Source organism: Diplodia seriata (genome assembly GCF_021436955.1).
Source record: "Diplodia seriata strain FDS-637 chromosome Unknown scaffold_3, whole genome shotgun sequence".
Taxonomy (NCBI): Eukaryota; Fungi; Ascomycota; class Dothideomycetes; order Botryosphaeriales; family Botryosphaeriaceae; genus Diplodia; species Diplodia seriata.
The window spans coordinates 2091175-2106709 of record NW_027117310.1 but is presented as its reverse complement, the minus strand read 5'-3'; the positions used below and the strand labels follow the sequence as shown (position 1 = coordinate 2106709).

The window sequence follows — 15535 nt, the reverse complement described above, 5'->3', positions numbered from 1 at the left end:
GAAATTGAAGAAAGCAAGAGAAGTCATCAAATCATCCACACAAAAAGAAAGAAGAAAAATTGGTTGAACGTGCAGAAAGATGACTTCTGCGGCTGCCATGATAAACCAAAAACCAGCCGTGACGGTGATTGCGGTGGTCCCGACGATAGAATCCCTTGAACGTGAAGATGCCCTAACTCCGGAGCGATCGCTATGACATATAACCAGCAATCATTAAGCTTAACCTTGGGTGCGCGCGCTGCGCTTTGCTGCTGTGTAACATGAACGAGCGTTCCCTTGGACAACCATACCAGTATGCCAGAAGCGCCGTGCTTGAAAAGAATACTGAAAGAGAGGAAACGGAGGGCCATGATTAAGAGGGGGAAGGGGGTGGGGTTGGGGGGGAAGACTACCTCCATCAATGAATGCGTTGCACTGGATACGCCCGCAGCGCCTTGCAACCTTAAAGAAGAAAAAAAAAAAAAAGAAGCACGTCGGGATTTTGGGACCAGCAAGCGATGACCATCTCAGATTTGAGGAAGCATCAAGAAGGGAGAAAAGGCCCGCCTCAACACCTTTCCGTTGGATGCGTCTGCTGTGACTCTTCAGTGCTTTTTCAGCGTGAGTACAGTGAATCAATGGGAGATCATGCGACTGCAGACATTTCTGGTGTTGCAGGGGCGGCCGACCGTTTTTCATGCTCCTCTACACCCTGCCCCCTGCAGAGTGGGCACGAATTCCGTCCAGTTGTGAGCCACTGTTCATGAAATCAGCACCGAGAAACTGTATCGAGACGTACGGCCTGCGAAGCTTACCTGATCAATACATTCCCGGTGAAAGAGATGTTCACATTGTATCAGCTTGCGAGCCTCTTCGTTTTCTTGATATTCACTCAGGCAAACGAGGCAACGCTGGTCTAACGCGATGGCAATGGTCTCCTGGCCTTCGACAGCGGCCGCAACCAATCCGCTGGATCCTCTATCCGCCTGAGCAGCCTCGCGGACTATGTAGAGACCGCCTGCAGACGAAACGTCCGATTCGCTAGCCACCGGAGGTTTGGCAGGACCGAGAAGGGTTGACAGTAGCATCATGTCTTCGTAAGTAGGGGTGTCAGTGAAGAGACTTGGCGTTGTGAGGATAGGATGATTTTCCGGATAGCTGCCGCCAAGTACGTAAATGATCCAACTACGGGGTCCCTCGCCCGGCGCGTGATCAGGCTCAACCACACCGTTACGGCGAGCAGAACCGGCGCCGAACCTTGTGTGATCAGACTCGCTCAGCCGACGCTGCCGAGCGGTTCTCAGCTGGTGAAGAGCCCGTGGCTCCTCAGCAGGGGATTCCAGCCCAGCGCCTCCTCTGATGGGAGAGCGCACGAAGCTTCCGTGCCTTGAAGACTCTGCGGAGGGCAACACTGGAGCGTCCGTAGTGGGGGTGAACGTGGGTGTCGTCGTTCCAGATGAAAAAGCAGACAAGCCCGAGGGCGTGGACGGCGGAGGTCGAGGACTGAGGCTAGTATCTGAAAGGGTTGAGAATGGACGTGGACGCTCCGATGGCGAGATCCGCTGGTGCCGCTGATTGTCGTAGGCAGAGGGGAAAGTGTTGATACCGCCCATCGAGGCGCGGCGTCGGTGGCTGAATCTAGTTCCATTCTGCGGCTGTCGTAAGATACCATCGATGCTGGGCTCAGAGCCGGAAGCAACAGGAGCAGGAAAGCTAGAAAGAGCATCTAAGAATGGGGGAATGTTGTCGTCATGCTGGGTGGCCCCAGCGGTGCTGGGGTTGATAGAGCGAATGCCGACTATGATGATAGGGACCATGCGGCTCTCCGAGCCATCCTCGTCTACGCGCTGCGCACTAGAAGCTTCGTCTGAGTCGTCCTGGCTGCCCTGAGACATCGCTGTAGTGTTTTCGCGCCGGGTACCGGTGGAAGAGCCGAACCTGAACATGCGGAAGAAGTTCAATGGCGCTGGCGGTCCGGAGTCATCCGCGTCCACGTCCATGCCTGCCGTGTGGCCGCGCAGCGCAGAGGCTATCCTGCCATTCTGGAGAGACTGGAGGAAGCCATCAAACGTGCCATCCTCGTCCCCGCCGACAAAGTTGCGAGCCTCGGCACCAGCTCGGTGATCTTCGCCCATGAGCGTGGCGGCGGTGGCGGCTGCAGCTACGGATAGAAGACGGGACAGCATAGCCGCATTGTCCTCACTCTGATTGAGAGGTGACCTCCGCCGCCGCAGCGAGTTCCTCACGCTCCTGCTATTTCTTTCTGGTACCACGCTGCCGGCTACCCGATCAAGGATGCTGTTCGGATGCTGGAGACTTGTCGGACGCCCCGGCTCCGCATCATGCTCTCGCGACTGCGGTGGACTTTGCGGCAATGGATCCGTCTCGGGAGATTCGGCGCTTAAATCATCGAAGTTCAGAGCACCAGCAAAATCAGGCATCTGCAAACGGGGAGATTGCGAGCTTGGAGAATCTGATGTTGAGGGGAAGGCTCGGGTAGGCGACCAGAGAGGCGTGGAGAAGCGGCGAGGGGTCGTGCGTGGAGGGCGGTCGCGGGAGCGGGAGGGCGAACGTGGACGGCTGAGGATGCTTGATATCGAGGACTGGGCGCGGCTCAGCCTGGAGCGGCGGCGGAAAGCAGCTTCGGGCGCTTGAGACGAGCCAGCATCTGAGCGGCCGGAGCGGAGGCGGTTGAACGACAGAAAACTGTGGGCGGAGGAGCGAGAGGTGGGCTGCGATTCGGGCGTCGGAAAGCCGTCGACGGGCTGGGAGATACGGCGCGGTGTCGGTGAGCGCTGGCTGCTCCGCCGCCGCTCGGCGGAAGAGGGTACGCCGCGCGAGCTGCTCTGGCCCATGGTGGTGCGGGAAAGGCGGAGGCCCGATCGCAGGAAGCGGGCGAGCGATAGGTGGTGGAGGAGCGGGAGGACGGGGTGGTGTCGGAAACGAGGGCAAGGCTCGTGGAGAGACGCAGCTGGCTGGGTTCAAGCATCGGCAGTGATGACTAGCTGGCTGGGCTGAGGCGCGCCGGCCTCTGTCAGCGTGGCCGCTGGGCCCGGGCGTAGCGAGGGCGAGTGACGAAGTCTGTTGGCACCTGCACCTCCACCCCACGAATCCGCTCTTGCGACCTGCGCTTTGCGATGCCGCAAGCGACCCCATTCGCTGGTCCGCGCAAGCGGAGCGCCCACCAGCAGAGCCTACGCGCCCACCAGCACGGCCAGGCCCGCAAGCGCAAGCGTGGAGATGCTGACGACGGCGATGAGGCAGACGACGCTTCTGACCACGCAGGCTCTTCCGCCGAAAACGATACCGCTTCGACGAGACCGCTCTCCTCGGCCATCAATACTCTAACCGCTGCCCAAGCTCACCAGTTCCGTACTGCTGGCCATGATCCCGAGCTTCCCCTCCCGAAACCGCCCTTCCCGCATGCGCCGGCGTCGGTCAAGCATACCCGCCACGGCGAACAACAGCGCCCATTGCGCAAGAACGCAAGCCGCGAGGACAAATTTACGCCTGCCGAATTGCAGCGCGAGCTGGCAGCTCTGAAACCACCGTTGTACGCCCCGCGTCTCTCTTCCGCCGCGCGTCTCCCGAAGGCTCGTGCTAAACGCCGTCCTCGAGGACTCAGTCCATCTGGAATTCCGCAACCCCAATTGGAAGTGGACACCGGCGATCATTGGCGACATCGCTTAGTGCATGAGAAACTGACAATCATGCATCGTTGTCTATTGCAGGGAGACTACTACCGTGCAGGACTTGTGTGGAAGGTGATATTGCAAACCGGTCGAGGTTCTATGAAAATTGACGAAAGGGCCCATGCAAGATGGGGGATCACAGCCGAGATGCATCTGAACACCCCAAAAGCTGGTATCGGTAATCTGTCAGAGGAGCCCTCCGTGGCTACGGATGATTCAATGTTCACGGAGGAGGGCTTCAAGGCCGCCCGTCTCTATTACGAAAGACTGATCCTTGATCACCCGTTTCGACAGAGTAATCCTAAGGCCACCAGCGCTCTTACTTTCTATCCAGCCATGTTCAGCCTGTGGCTATACGAGATATCTCAGGCTTCTCGAGCCGCAATGGCCACAGCTGAAAGATCCGACCCGGACAGCGAAGACGCTGGGTCCGACGTGGCATCAGACTCAGAACTTCTGAAGAGCCATGCCTCAGCACGCGAAGTTCGAATCTTGGCAGTCAGGGTTGACGAACTTCGCCGTGCCCGAGAGATCGCGGCTCGGCTCGATGATCTGCTGTCGTCTCCACATTTTGACAAGCGCCCCGAACTTCTACACCTACGCGGCATGATTGCCATTTGGATAGGTGACCTCATTGCTCAGATCCATCAATCCGAAAGGATTATTGACGGCCATACACCATTGGAAGACGAGTCTGAGATGAGGGATGATGGCGACCGAGAAGAGCACATAAGCAAGGCCAAAGAACTTTTCCAGCTTGCGAAGACTTTTGGTGGTCGTCTGAGCGGTGGAGCAACGCAGATCATGGGCATTGCGGAGAACTAAATATCTTCATAATCCCTCGCAATGACCAAAAAACTGGGACTGGCTGTGTTTCCATTCCGTGTTTTGTGTTCTTCTGCCTCACATGCTTGAGATCAGTTCTGATCAAATGGGCAGTGGGAGTGCCCACGAAGACTTAATTGGCCGGGGAACACCGCTATGTGTGCTATCAGTCCAACACCCACTATCAATGAACTGTTCCATTACCAGTTTCCGACCAACGAATGGAGATTGCCGGCAGCGCCCCATCTGAGCGCATAGCATTCGTCCCGTTCGTAGATATTCTTTTTCTTTTTCTTTTGGACCACTGGTAGATCGCCCAAGACAACTGTGTTGCGGTATTGCATGTTGGTGCCTACCAATGACATACACCCATGGGCCGATGACAACGATTGTTATCGTGACATCCGGCAAGTAGGTGGATAGGTATCTTACTAGTGGATTTCTGCGCATGTTGGAACGGTACAAAGACGGATAAGGCTATGATATACAGAAATGAATTGCGCGTTTGCCGTTGGCTGCAAGTGCGGGACTGGACCACACAGCGACACGAAAATTGGGCCCTCTAAGCTCCATCGATGACGCTACTGCCATTAATACATAGGTAGTTGATTGCAAGATCCGGATGCATTTGCACGTGTTTGAGACTCGCATCTATGCCCGTATCTTGGGTTCAACTACCTACAAATATGGTGCAATATCTTTGGGAGGACTATGCGGTAGGCCCAATTCTTCCTCTGGTAAACCTGCATGGAGCGATATAATCAGTCTTATCAAGGATTGATTGAGGCTACACATTGCCAAAAATATGTAAACTTTAGTTCTGCAAAAAAGCTTCGCTCGTTGGTAGCAATGTCTGCAGGACACGTGTGACATGAATGCCTCAGGCACGGAGGCCCAAAGCGTCAGAGCGCGTTGAGGTTGGGCGGTGAGTTTCTGCCACTGCCTGTAAACAAACAGCACGGCGGCGCATCCCGGTCGCGACACACTGTCTCACCTTGCAGCTCTGCAAACGCCCAGGCGCCAGCCTCACTTGCCATACGCTTCGCCTCACCTTCGCCTTTCATTCTCTTCTTTCCGCTCGTCTTCAGCGCGGTGAGGTTGGCAACACACCAGAGTGTTCACGCCGCGATACCTCCACTTCGCGATCGCATAAGCGTTTTTTCTTTCTTTTGTCTCCAGATACCCCTCCCGATCACTTCACGATGTCCTCCGAAGAAGAGTCGGATTTCGAGGTCTCTGACGGCTCCGACTTCGAGGCGGAGCCGGTAACGAAGAAGGCAGCCGCGAAGCCTTCAACCACCAAGAAACCTGCTGCCCCGAAACGCGCGACGAAGAAGAAAGAGCCGCTACAACAAGTCCACAACGATAGTTTCATCCGCGACGACGAAGATACCATCATGAGCGACGCGTCAGCGCCGCTTCCGAAGATGCCTAAAGCCGCGCCAGGCAGCGCGACCGAGAAGTACCAGCGACTCACTCAGCTTGAGCACATCCTTAAGCGCCCGGACACCTACATTGGCTCTGTAGAGCGAGATTCGAAGCACATGTGGGTTTTCAACTCGACAACTGAGTCCATGGAAATGCGCGAAGTCAGTTTCGTGCCTGGTCTTTACAAGATCTTCGACGAGATCCTCGTCAACGCCGCCGACAACAAGCAGAACGATAAGAACATGAACGAGATGAGGGTCAAGATTGATCGCGTCTCGGGGGAAATCAGCGTCAAGAACAACGGCAAGGGTATCCCCATCGAGATCCATAGCGTATGTATCGCCCACATGCTATGTTGCGACGGTTGCTAATGCTCCATGCAGAAAGAAGGCATCTACATCCCGGAGTTGATTTTCGGTCATTTGCTCACGTCCTCCAACTACGATGACAACCAGCAGAAGGTCACCGGAGGCCGGAACGGGTACGGAGCGAAGCTTTGCAACATTTTCAGCACAGAGTTCAGCCTGGAAACCGCAGATTCTCGCGTTGGAAAGAAGTACAAGCAGACGTGGACGGCAAACATGGCAAACTGTGGCAAGGCTAAGATCACATCACACAAAGGCGACGACTACACCATGGTTTCCTTCAAGCCCGACTTCGAAAAGTTTGGCATGGACGGCATGGACGATGACTTTGAGGCTCTTGCTAAGCGTCGTGTCTACGATCTTGCGGGGACGTGCAAGGGCGTCAAGGTGTACCTCAACGGTGAACGTATCAAGATCCGGACCTTCAAGGACTACATGAAGATGTACACCAAAGCGATCAAATCGGAGCAGCTCGCCAGCGGAGCAAGCGGAGAGGCTGAGAAGGAAGTTATCCTCACTGACAATCCGGACGAGAGGTGGGAGATCGGCTTCGCTGTGTCCGACGGCTCATTCCAGCAAGTTTCGTTCGTGAACTCAATCGCGACGACAGCCGGCGGCACCCACGTGGGCTATATTGCGGATCAAATCGTCAACAAACTGACGGACATCATCAAGAAGAAGAATAAAGGCGGATTCCAGCTGAAGCCGCAGCACCTGAAAAACCACATATTCCTCTTCGTTAACTGCCAGGTTGTCAACCCAGCCTTTACCTCGCAAACGAAGGAGCAGATGACCACAAAGGTCAGCCAATTCGGAAGCAAGTGCTCGGTCTCGGATAATTTTCTGAAGGCCATCGCCAAAACCGAGGTTGTCAACAACATTCTGCACTTTGCTCAGCAGAAAGCGGATCAAGTGTTGAAGAAATCGGATGGTGGAAAGAGGATGCGCATGAACCACTCCAAGTTGACGGATGCGAACAGGGCTGGCACCAAGGATGGCTACAAGTGTACCTTGATCCTCACAGAGGGTGATTCGGCCAGTTTGCTCGCCTTGGCCGGACGAGCAACTGTAGATCCAGACTTGTTCGGAGTCTTCCCGCTTCGAGGAAAGATGCTCAACGTTCGTGACGCCTCGATTGACCAGATTTCCAAGAACCAGGAAATCCAGAATATCAAGAAGTTCATCGGTCTTCAGCATAAGAAGGAGTACACGGATGTGAAGAGTCTCCGCTACGGACACATCATGATCATGACCGATCAGGATCATGATGGAAGTCACATCAAGGGTCTACTTATCAATTTCCTGCAAGTTCAGTTCCCCAGTCTGCTCAAGCTCGAAGGGTTCCTCCTGGAGTTCATCACTCCGATCGTCAAGGTCTGGAAGGGCGACCCCAAGCATCCAAAACAACTGAAGTCTTTCTTCACGATGCCGGAGTACGAAGAGTGGAAGAAGGATCCCACGCATCAGAAGGGTTGGGATCACAAATACTACAAGGGTTTGGGTACAAGCAAGCCCGAAGATGCTATCGAGTACTTCCAGGACCTGGACAGACACTTGAAGGAATTCCACACGATGAAGGACGAGGAGGCGGAGCTCATCGATCTTGCCTTTTCAAAGAAAAAGGCCGATGCTCGCAAGGAATGGCTGCGGAACTTCGTCCCAGGAACCTACCTGGACATGACGACCCCTAAGATTTCTTACGATGACTTCGTCAACAAGGAGTTGATCCTCTTTAGCATGGTCGACAATCTTCGGTCTATTCCGTCGGTCATCGACGGCTTCAAACCTGGCCAACGCAAAGTCTTGTATACCTGTTTCAAGAAGAACCTTAGGAAGGACATCAAGGTCAACGAACTTGCCGGTTTCGTAGGAGGCTTGACGAACTACGCGTACGGCGATGCCTCCCTCCAGCAGACAATCGTCGGTCTCGCGCAAAATTTTGTTGGTTCTAACAACATCAATCTCCTGGAGCCTAGCGGCAACTTCGGCTCTCGTATCCAAGGTGGCAGTGATGCTGCCAGCGCTCGTTACATTTACACGAGACTTTCGCCTATCGCTCGCCGGATTTTCCACGTGGCAGACGAACCGCTCCTTGAGCACGATCAGGATGATGGAAAGCCGATCGAGCCGACCATGTACGTACCGATCCTCCCGATGATCCTCGTCAATGGTGCGGATGGTATCGGTACCGGTTGGAGTTCTTCGATTCCCAACTACAACCCCAAGGAAATCGTCGAAAACCTCAGGCGCAGGATGGCAGGAGGCAAGGACGACATGGTTCGCATGAAGCCTTGGTTCAAGAGTTGGGATGGCGTGATCGAGGATATGGGCGGTGACCGCTACAAGTTTACGGGTAACATCACCCACACGGGTGACCTTGAAGTGGAAATATCCGAACTGCCGATTCGCGTCTGGACCCAGGATTTCAAGGACAAGCTCGAGGAAATCATCAAGGGCGACAAGTCTCCCTCCTTCATCAAGGACTACAGTGAATACCACACTTTGACAAAGGTTCGTTTCGTCATCAAAATGTCGGACCAGAAGGCGATGGCAACAGCTCTTGAGATGGGTCTGGAGGAGCGTTTCAAACTCTATAAGAGCATGGCAACCTCTAACCTCGTCGCATTCGATCATGAAGGTCGTATCCATAAGTACGCTACAGAGCTGGACATCCTGGAAGAGTTCTACATTCATCGACTCAAGTACTATGAGAAGCGCAAGCAGAACTTGCTCGATGAGATGCAAAGGGAGCTTGAGAAGCTTAGCAACCAATCGCGATTCATCCAGATGATCATCGACGGCAAACTAGTGGTGGCGAAGAAGAAGAAGACCGCTCTTGTTGCGGAGCTCAAGAAGCTAGGTTTCAAGCCTATTCCTAAGAACGAAGCGAAGAAGCAGGGAGAAGAGGAGGAGTTCCTGGAGGAGGATGAAGAGTCTGACGCACCCGGCGCGAACGATTACGACTATCTGCTGGGGATGGCTATCTGGTCTCTCACACAGGAACGTGTTGAGAAGCTTCTCAGGCAAATCGGCGACAAGGAACTGGAGATCGACGTTCTCATCAAGAAGTCACCCAAGGATCTCTGGAACGAGGACTTGGAGGCTTTTGTCGAAGAATATGACAACGTCCTTGCCTTCGAAGCGACCGAAGCCAAGAAAGCCCGCAACACCAAGGGACGCCGCGCATCGGCTAAGCTCCGCATCGCTGGCGCAGGCAAAGGCGCTAAGAAACGCAAGGCCGACGATGGAGATGCGATGAGCGACGAAGACTTTGGGGTCAAGCCCAAGAAGAAGGCTGCGCCGAAGCAGAGCAGCGTCCTTACGAGCTACTTCTCAAAGTACAATGACAATGCCACGAACAAGGAGAAGGGCTCGGAAAAGGAACAGGAAAAAGCCGCAGAGCCGAAAGCGAAGGCAGCACAGCCGAAAAAGTCGAATCTTCTTTCGAGCTACATGGCTAAACATGGACAGGCGAGCGACAAGGACGACTTGGACTCGGTCATGGATCTTGATGGTGGCCCAAGTGCTGAAGATGGAGAGAAATCAGACGAACAACCAGCGGTAAGTCATTCTTCACAAGGCATTAGTGCAAGAGAGTTGGCTCTAACAATGTCGCAGACAGCTTCGGCGGCATCCAAGAAGAAGACTACCTCTGGCACCAAGACCACAGCCAAAACGAAGAAGACGCAGGTTTCTGAAGACGACAGCGAAGACGACGTTTTCGAAGACGTTCCCTCGAAGCCTGTCACCAAAGCTTCGAAGCCTGCCACCAAAGCTTCGAAGCCAGCCGCCGCCAAGTCAGCCGCCAAGCCAGCCGCCAAGCCTAAGAAACCCGTCATTCTCAGCGATGAAGAAGAAGACGAGCTCGATGAGACCCCGCCGAAACCAAATGCCAAGCCTTCCACTAGCACGAGGAATACCGGAAAGGCTAAGAAGACGGTAGTCAGCGAAGAGAGCGAGGAAGATGATCTGGAAGAAGCTCCAGCTAAGCCAAAGTCCAAGGCTACGACGAGCTCGAAGGCGCCCTCGAAAGCAAAGAAGACGGCTGTCAGCGACGATAGTGACGATGAGGATGTCTTCGCAGCTGTTGCTAAGGAGACGAAGGCGGAGGCGACGCGCAAGCCCCGTGCCGCAGCGGCAAAGAAGACTACATATGTCCTATCGGACTCGGATAGTGATGAAGAGATGGCCGACGATGGTCTTGGTGATGTTAGCAACTTGGTCAAGGGTATTGGAGGACCGGTTGGGGCCTCTGGCCGTCAGCTCTTCTCTGCCTCGAAGGCGCGGAGCAAGGGCGCTGGTCTTTCCACCGTCGCAGTTGGCCGGACTAGACCCTCTCTTGAAGATTCGGACCATGACGAATCTCAGACGGACTACACGCTTCTTGCCCCACAGCTGTCGCCCCAGAGGCAAATCCCACGCACCGCGAACGAAACTATCTTGTCGGACGACGAAGTTGATGTGGAAGCCGAGCCGCCGGCCAAGCCAGCGGCTAAGCCACGTGGTAGCAAGAGCACGGCAGTGAAGACGAAGGCGGCACCCAAGGCGGTAGAGAAGCCTAAGACGTTGAGTCCGGCCGCAAAGGCGTATGCCAAGGGACGTCCGGCCAGAAGTGCGGCAGCCAAAAAGTACGTCATTGAGGATGATGATGACGACGACGAAGAAGAGGACGAGGACGAGGACGGCTTGGAGGCCAGCGAGGATGACTTTGATGACGATGACAGCGAGTAGAAGTAGAAGCATGGCTATGGGTTCTTTCACTGGAGTTCGGGCGGAGTAGGAGCACTGCAGACAGGCGTTGCTGGAGAACGAGACACGGCCAGGGCCGACATGGCCGGGCACAGCAATTTCTTTGCTCTGAGCGCGAGACATAGCTAGGAATTCAAGATTGTTTTCTAGAAATCTTTCTTTGCCTTATATTCTAGCCTCGTGCGGACTTAAGGTCGGGCCGGCCGCGCCGAAAGCGGCATCTTCCGCGGGTTTGTGCCGCGTGCTGCTGCTCCATCTCCATCTCCATCGCTGCACTCTGCCCTTGTGCAGACCGCCCCAACTGCCCTTGTCTCCTTGTCCCAATTGCGCTGCCTATTGACTGCAGCCTGTCCGCTTTGCTTCCGCGCTGGGCGGCAATCTCGCATCCCCCGCCATTCTATCTTGCAACGCGCGGTCTGCGACCTCGGTCGGCAACGGACACAGCTCACCACTGCGCCCTTGGGCCCTGAGCTCCACAGTCAAGTCTATACAAACGTCAGCGCACCATGGCGCGAACCCGCAGCGTCTCGCCGCCTGGCGACATTCCGTTCGGCCATTCTGCAACCTCGCCTCCACCGCTGCCGCTTTCGAAGCGCGATAAACGACGGACCATGCTGTCGGAAAAGCTCAACGACATGTTCACCTCCTTCTCCGAGAATCGCGACCAGCACTACCGCGCACAGATTCAGGCTGTACAGACTGACATGGCCTTGATCATGCGTGCCGACCCATACCAGAACAAGCCGCTCGACGACACTGGGGACGAGGTGGCTGATGCCATTCATGGCACAACCGGCTCCCAGCCGCCTCAGCCGGGGACTGCCACGGGCGACTACGTCGCTCAGGTTGGTCGCTTCTACGCCAAGTTCGTCAACGAGGCAAACGACGCTTTGGAGTCGCGCGATATCGCCCTGACCATGCTCTGGGTAGGCCAATTTTCGCATGCGCCTTTGGCAAACGCTGACGTTCTCTGTAGAGCAAGTATCAGGGCAGCATGCGCGAGCTCGAACAATCCCACCAGTACAAAGTCAAACTCGCCCAAGAGGAGCACCGTCACCTCGCCAACACACTTCGGGAACGGCTGGTCGCAAGCGTGAAGCAGCGGCAGGCGCGGCTGCTGAAGGAAAAGGAACAGCTGGATATTGCGGACAGTAACGCCCTGCTGCTGCACCCCAACCAGTTCAGCATCACAAACCCCGCGTCTCCCGGAGGCCCCGCTAGCAACCGCAAAACTCGGCATACCCGTCACCGTGTTGGCGATCCGGACGACATGGTCGGCACTGCCATGGCAGCCGAAAAGTCACGCAAGAGGAAGGCCGCCTTCGAGGACGCTGACAGTGGCTCGCCGGGTCCGTCGGGGCGCAATCCTGACCTGGGCTTCGCATCGCCATTCCGCGATGCGAAGGCAAAGACGATGCATACGCAGTTCGACGCCCCGGCCTACTCAATTGACCGCCTGTTCACAGACAAGGAACTCGCCATGACCATGAACACGGCGGCGGTAGCTACGACACACTTCTTCAACAAGTTGAGGGTACAGGAGCAGAACAATCAGAACGGCTCGGCTAATGGCGCGAACGGCGCCCACCACGGTGGCACTGACGGCGGCGACGACTCGGGCACTGCCACGGCAAACGAGATCGAGGCCGAGGGAGATGACGATGTTGCTACTCCTGCTGCCCCCGAAATGGAGCGTACGCAGTCGCACCATGCAACTCGCGGATCGACGCGCAACAATCCTCTGGCAGATCTTGCTCTGGCCGCCGAACGAACCGGTACGCTTCCGTTTGCCAGTGTTGCTCCGGTCATCCTACCAGCCAACGTTGGTAGCAAGGCCAATGCATCAGCGCCGACTCCTCCAGGCCTTTCAAATGCAGAGGTGGACAGCGACTTTGTCATTATGGCCAGGCCATCCGATGGCAACGACGATATCAACGAGAAGCTGCTGCACACTGCGTGTGGCCCGCTCCAAGCCAGAGAGTACCAGTACCAGCCAAGCAACATGCGCAATGATCCCACCATAAATGGCATCAGCACACTCGCGCCGCACATGGACCTTAGCGGCGTGTCCGTCAGTGCGACAAACAGTGATAACGGGATGGGCGGCGTGCCGATGAGCAGGCACGGCAACGGTAGCTCGATAGGCGGTGTCGGTATGCGGCGAACCGGCAGCGGCATGGGGCGGGGCAAAGGCCGAGCAGCTTGATCGTCGGTGCCGCATTGTCAATCCTCTGGCGCTTCATGATACCCGGCGGCTGTCGCTGTTGCATTTGATCTGCAGGTTGGAGTTCTTGGTTGGGTTCGGCTGGGGCTGGTGCATGGAGTATGTATAGTGAACGAGGTGGTTAAATCTCAGAGCTCATTTGATCGCTGCTATTCCTTTTAGAGCCAACCTGACCCTTTTGCACTTGCCGAAAAAGGCAGGTCGCGCTCGGCTACGAGCCCAGACTAGGACTCGGTGATTTGTCCGGAGGCTTTCCTTACTTGGGCCCCTTCAGTGAACGTTGCATCCCATTCTCCCTTTTATTTATTTTACCACGCGCGTCTCTCATGTCTGCACAATCGCGCGGCTGTTGCGTTACCATGAGCGAATACGGAAAAGAAAGCAACACCGCAGGACCTGGTGTCAGAAATAGTGCGCGCCCGGAGATACATTCATCGACTGCATTCAGGACCATCTGCCCCTTCAAGCCAGTCCACGAACCACTGCTACCGTGGAACTACCCCGAGCTACATGATTACCACTGGCATTGTTCTCATCCTAGGCGCCCGCCTCGTTTTCTCGAACCAAAGAGTCGGCTGACGTCTGTTTGACGCACAGTGACGCAAGGGCAACCGAATGCCTACTGTACAGTCACGCTGGTGAAATACAAGCATCGTCTCCTTCAGCTGTCACAACCCAACACGATCAACGAAAAAAGAAAATGACCAGCTCGGCAATCCACGCCAACAGCCTGGCCAAAATCACCACGGCCATGCAACGGGTCTATAAATACCCCGTCCCAGATGCAGCCATCACCAACACAGCGGCTGCGCCACCCGAGCCTTGGACACCTCCTCCAGCCACGGCGGGCCACCGTGGCCGCTACCTCTGGACCGACGCCTTCGGCGTCCTCAACTTCCTGACCCTGCACCGCGTCAGCATCATGGGCAGCAGCAGTGGTCGTTTGGACAAGACCACCACCACCACCACCTCCTCCTCCTCCTCCTCCTCCTCCTCCTCCGCCGCCGCCGCCGCCTACCTGACGTACGCCACCGCGCTCGCGCAAACCGTCCACGACGTCCTCGGGCGCACGCGCGACGGCTCCGCCCGGCTACCGGGGGCCACCGACGCGGACCCTATGGGTGGCGGGCTGCGGATCGGGAAGGATGACGCCGGCGGTCCGGACGGCGACGGCCAGTACCATCACTACCTCACGCTGTGGATGTACGCCCTGAACCGGTTGGCCGTGGCCTGGCGCGGGGAGCGCGGCGGAGGGGCCGAGGCGAGCAGGTGGAACGGGCACGCGGTGAGGTTGATGCAGGCCGTGCACCCGGCGTTTGTGTACGACAGGGACAGCGAGCGGCCGAGGATGTACTGGAAGGTGAGCGCGGACTTGAAGAGGCCGTTGGTGCTGTCGGAGGGGAATCTGGATCCGGTGGATGGTTTAGTGGTGTGTAAGCTGCTGCGGGAGTTTGAAGGGGACGAGGATGTGCTGGCGGCGGAGACGCGGGATTACGAGAATATCGTGGCGACGAAGTGGAGGAATTACAAGAGCAGCGATCCGCTGGACCTCGGCATGACATTGTGGACGGCGCACCAGTATGCAGGGAAAGAGCAATGGGCAACGGGGTTTGTGGACAGAGCTAAAAGGGACTTGAAAGTTCTCATTGACTCTGGCTATTTCAAAGCAGGCTTAAGGAGGAGACTTCCATTTCGAGAGTTCGGCACAGTCCTGGGTATCCGGTGTGCACTGTTCAGTGAGCCTGGCTGGGATACCGAAGCTGAAAAGGTCATTGGGATTTGGGAAGACGCTGGTGTTGTGCCCGAGCCGAAGGAAGACGCCCCGGGGAATTCACTCGCACCTATTAATTTGGTGATGTACGCTGCTGCACTGGAACCTGGAGGTAAGCTGACTTCCTCTCCACCATTTGCTAACAAAGCTCACCATTTTGCAGCTTTCAAGCGAGGTTGGATGGAGCAATCTTAGCAAGTCCGGGGCAAAGCTCACACCAAGCACCCCCAGAGATTGCCTAGCTTCCTCCAGAACTTGTGATAGACATGGCAAACATTATTGTATTTGCCGAGATCGAATGCTGGGGCTACGTTGATGATCCGAATGTATATCGGGGATTTGCAACGTAGCTACCACTGCCGTTCAAGCGATCAACTTGTCGTAGATGCACTCTCCACGAGAGCACAGATCTACCTAGTCACGAGACTCAGTTGTTCAACTTTAGCGATAAGGAATTGGGATGGAGTTGGTTGTCAACTGTTTTCTTGACCATGATACTGCA

At 55.8% G+C, this 15535-nt stretch overlaps 4 protein-coding genes across 4 annotated transcripts; all 4 read left to right on the top strand.

The window, feature by feature from the left end:
• Positions 1-3770: 3770 nt before the first annotated feature.
• On the top strand, positions 3771-4496 carry SLS55_003364 (uncharacterized protein; the record flags this gene model as incomplete). The annotated part of the gene is made up of 1 exon (XM_066774840.1): positions 3771-4496. The coding sequence occupies one exon, from the start codon at positions 3771-3773 to the stop codon at positions 4494-4496; it is 726 nt and encodes a 241-aa protein (XP_066634959.1).
• Positions 4497-5698: 1202 nt separating this feature from the next.
• TOP2 (DNA topoisomerase 2) lies at positions 5699-11020 on the top strand (the record flags this gene model as incomplete). The annotated part of the gene is made up of 3 exons (XM_066774839.1): positions 5699-6256; positions 6308-9850; positions 9908-11020. 3 exons carry the CDS (start codon positions 5699-5701, stop codon positions 11018-11020), a joined length of 5214 nt encoding a protein of 1737 aa, XP_066634958.1.
• Positions 11021-11649: 629 nt separating this feature from the next.
• SLS55_003362 (uncharacterized protein) lies at positions 11650-13244 on the top strand (the record flags this gene model as incomplete). The annotated part of the gene is made up of 2 exons (XM_066774838.1): positions 11650-11964; positions 12015-13244. The coding sequence occupies 2 exons, from the start codon at positions 11650-11652 to the stop codon at positions 13242-13244; spliced, it is 1545 nt and encodes a 514-aa protein (XP_066634957.1).
• Positions 13245-14013: 769 nt separating this feature from the next.
• On the top strand, positions 14014-15228 carry SLS55_003361 (uncharacterized protein; the record flags this gene model as incomplete). The annotated part of the gene is made up of 2 exons (XM_066774837.1): positions 14014-14022; positions 14083-15228. 2 exons carry the CDS (start codon positions 14014-14016, stop codon positions 15226-15228), a joined length of 1155 nt encoding a protein of 384 aa, XP_066634956.1.
• Positions 15229-15535: the final 307 nt, after the last annotated feature.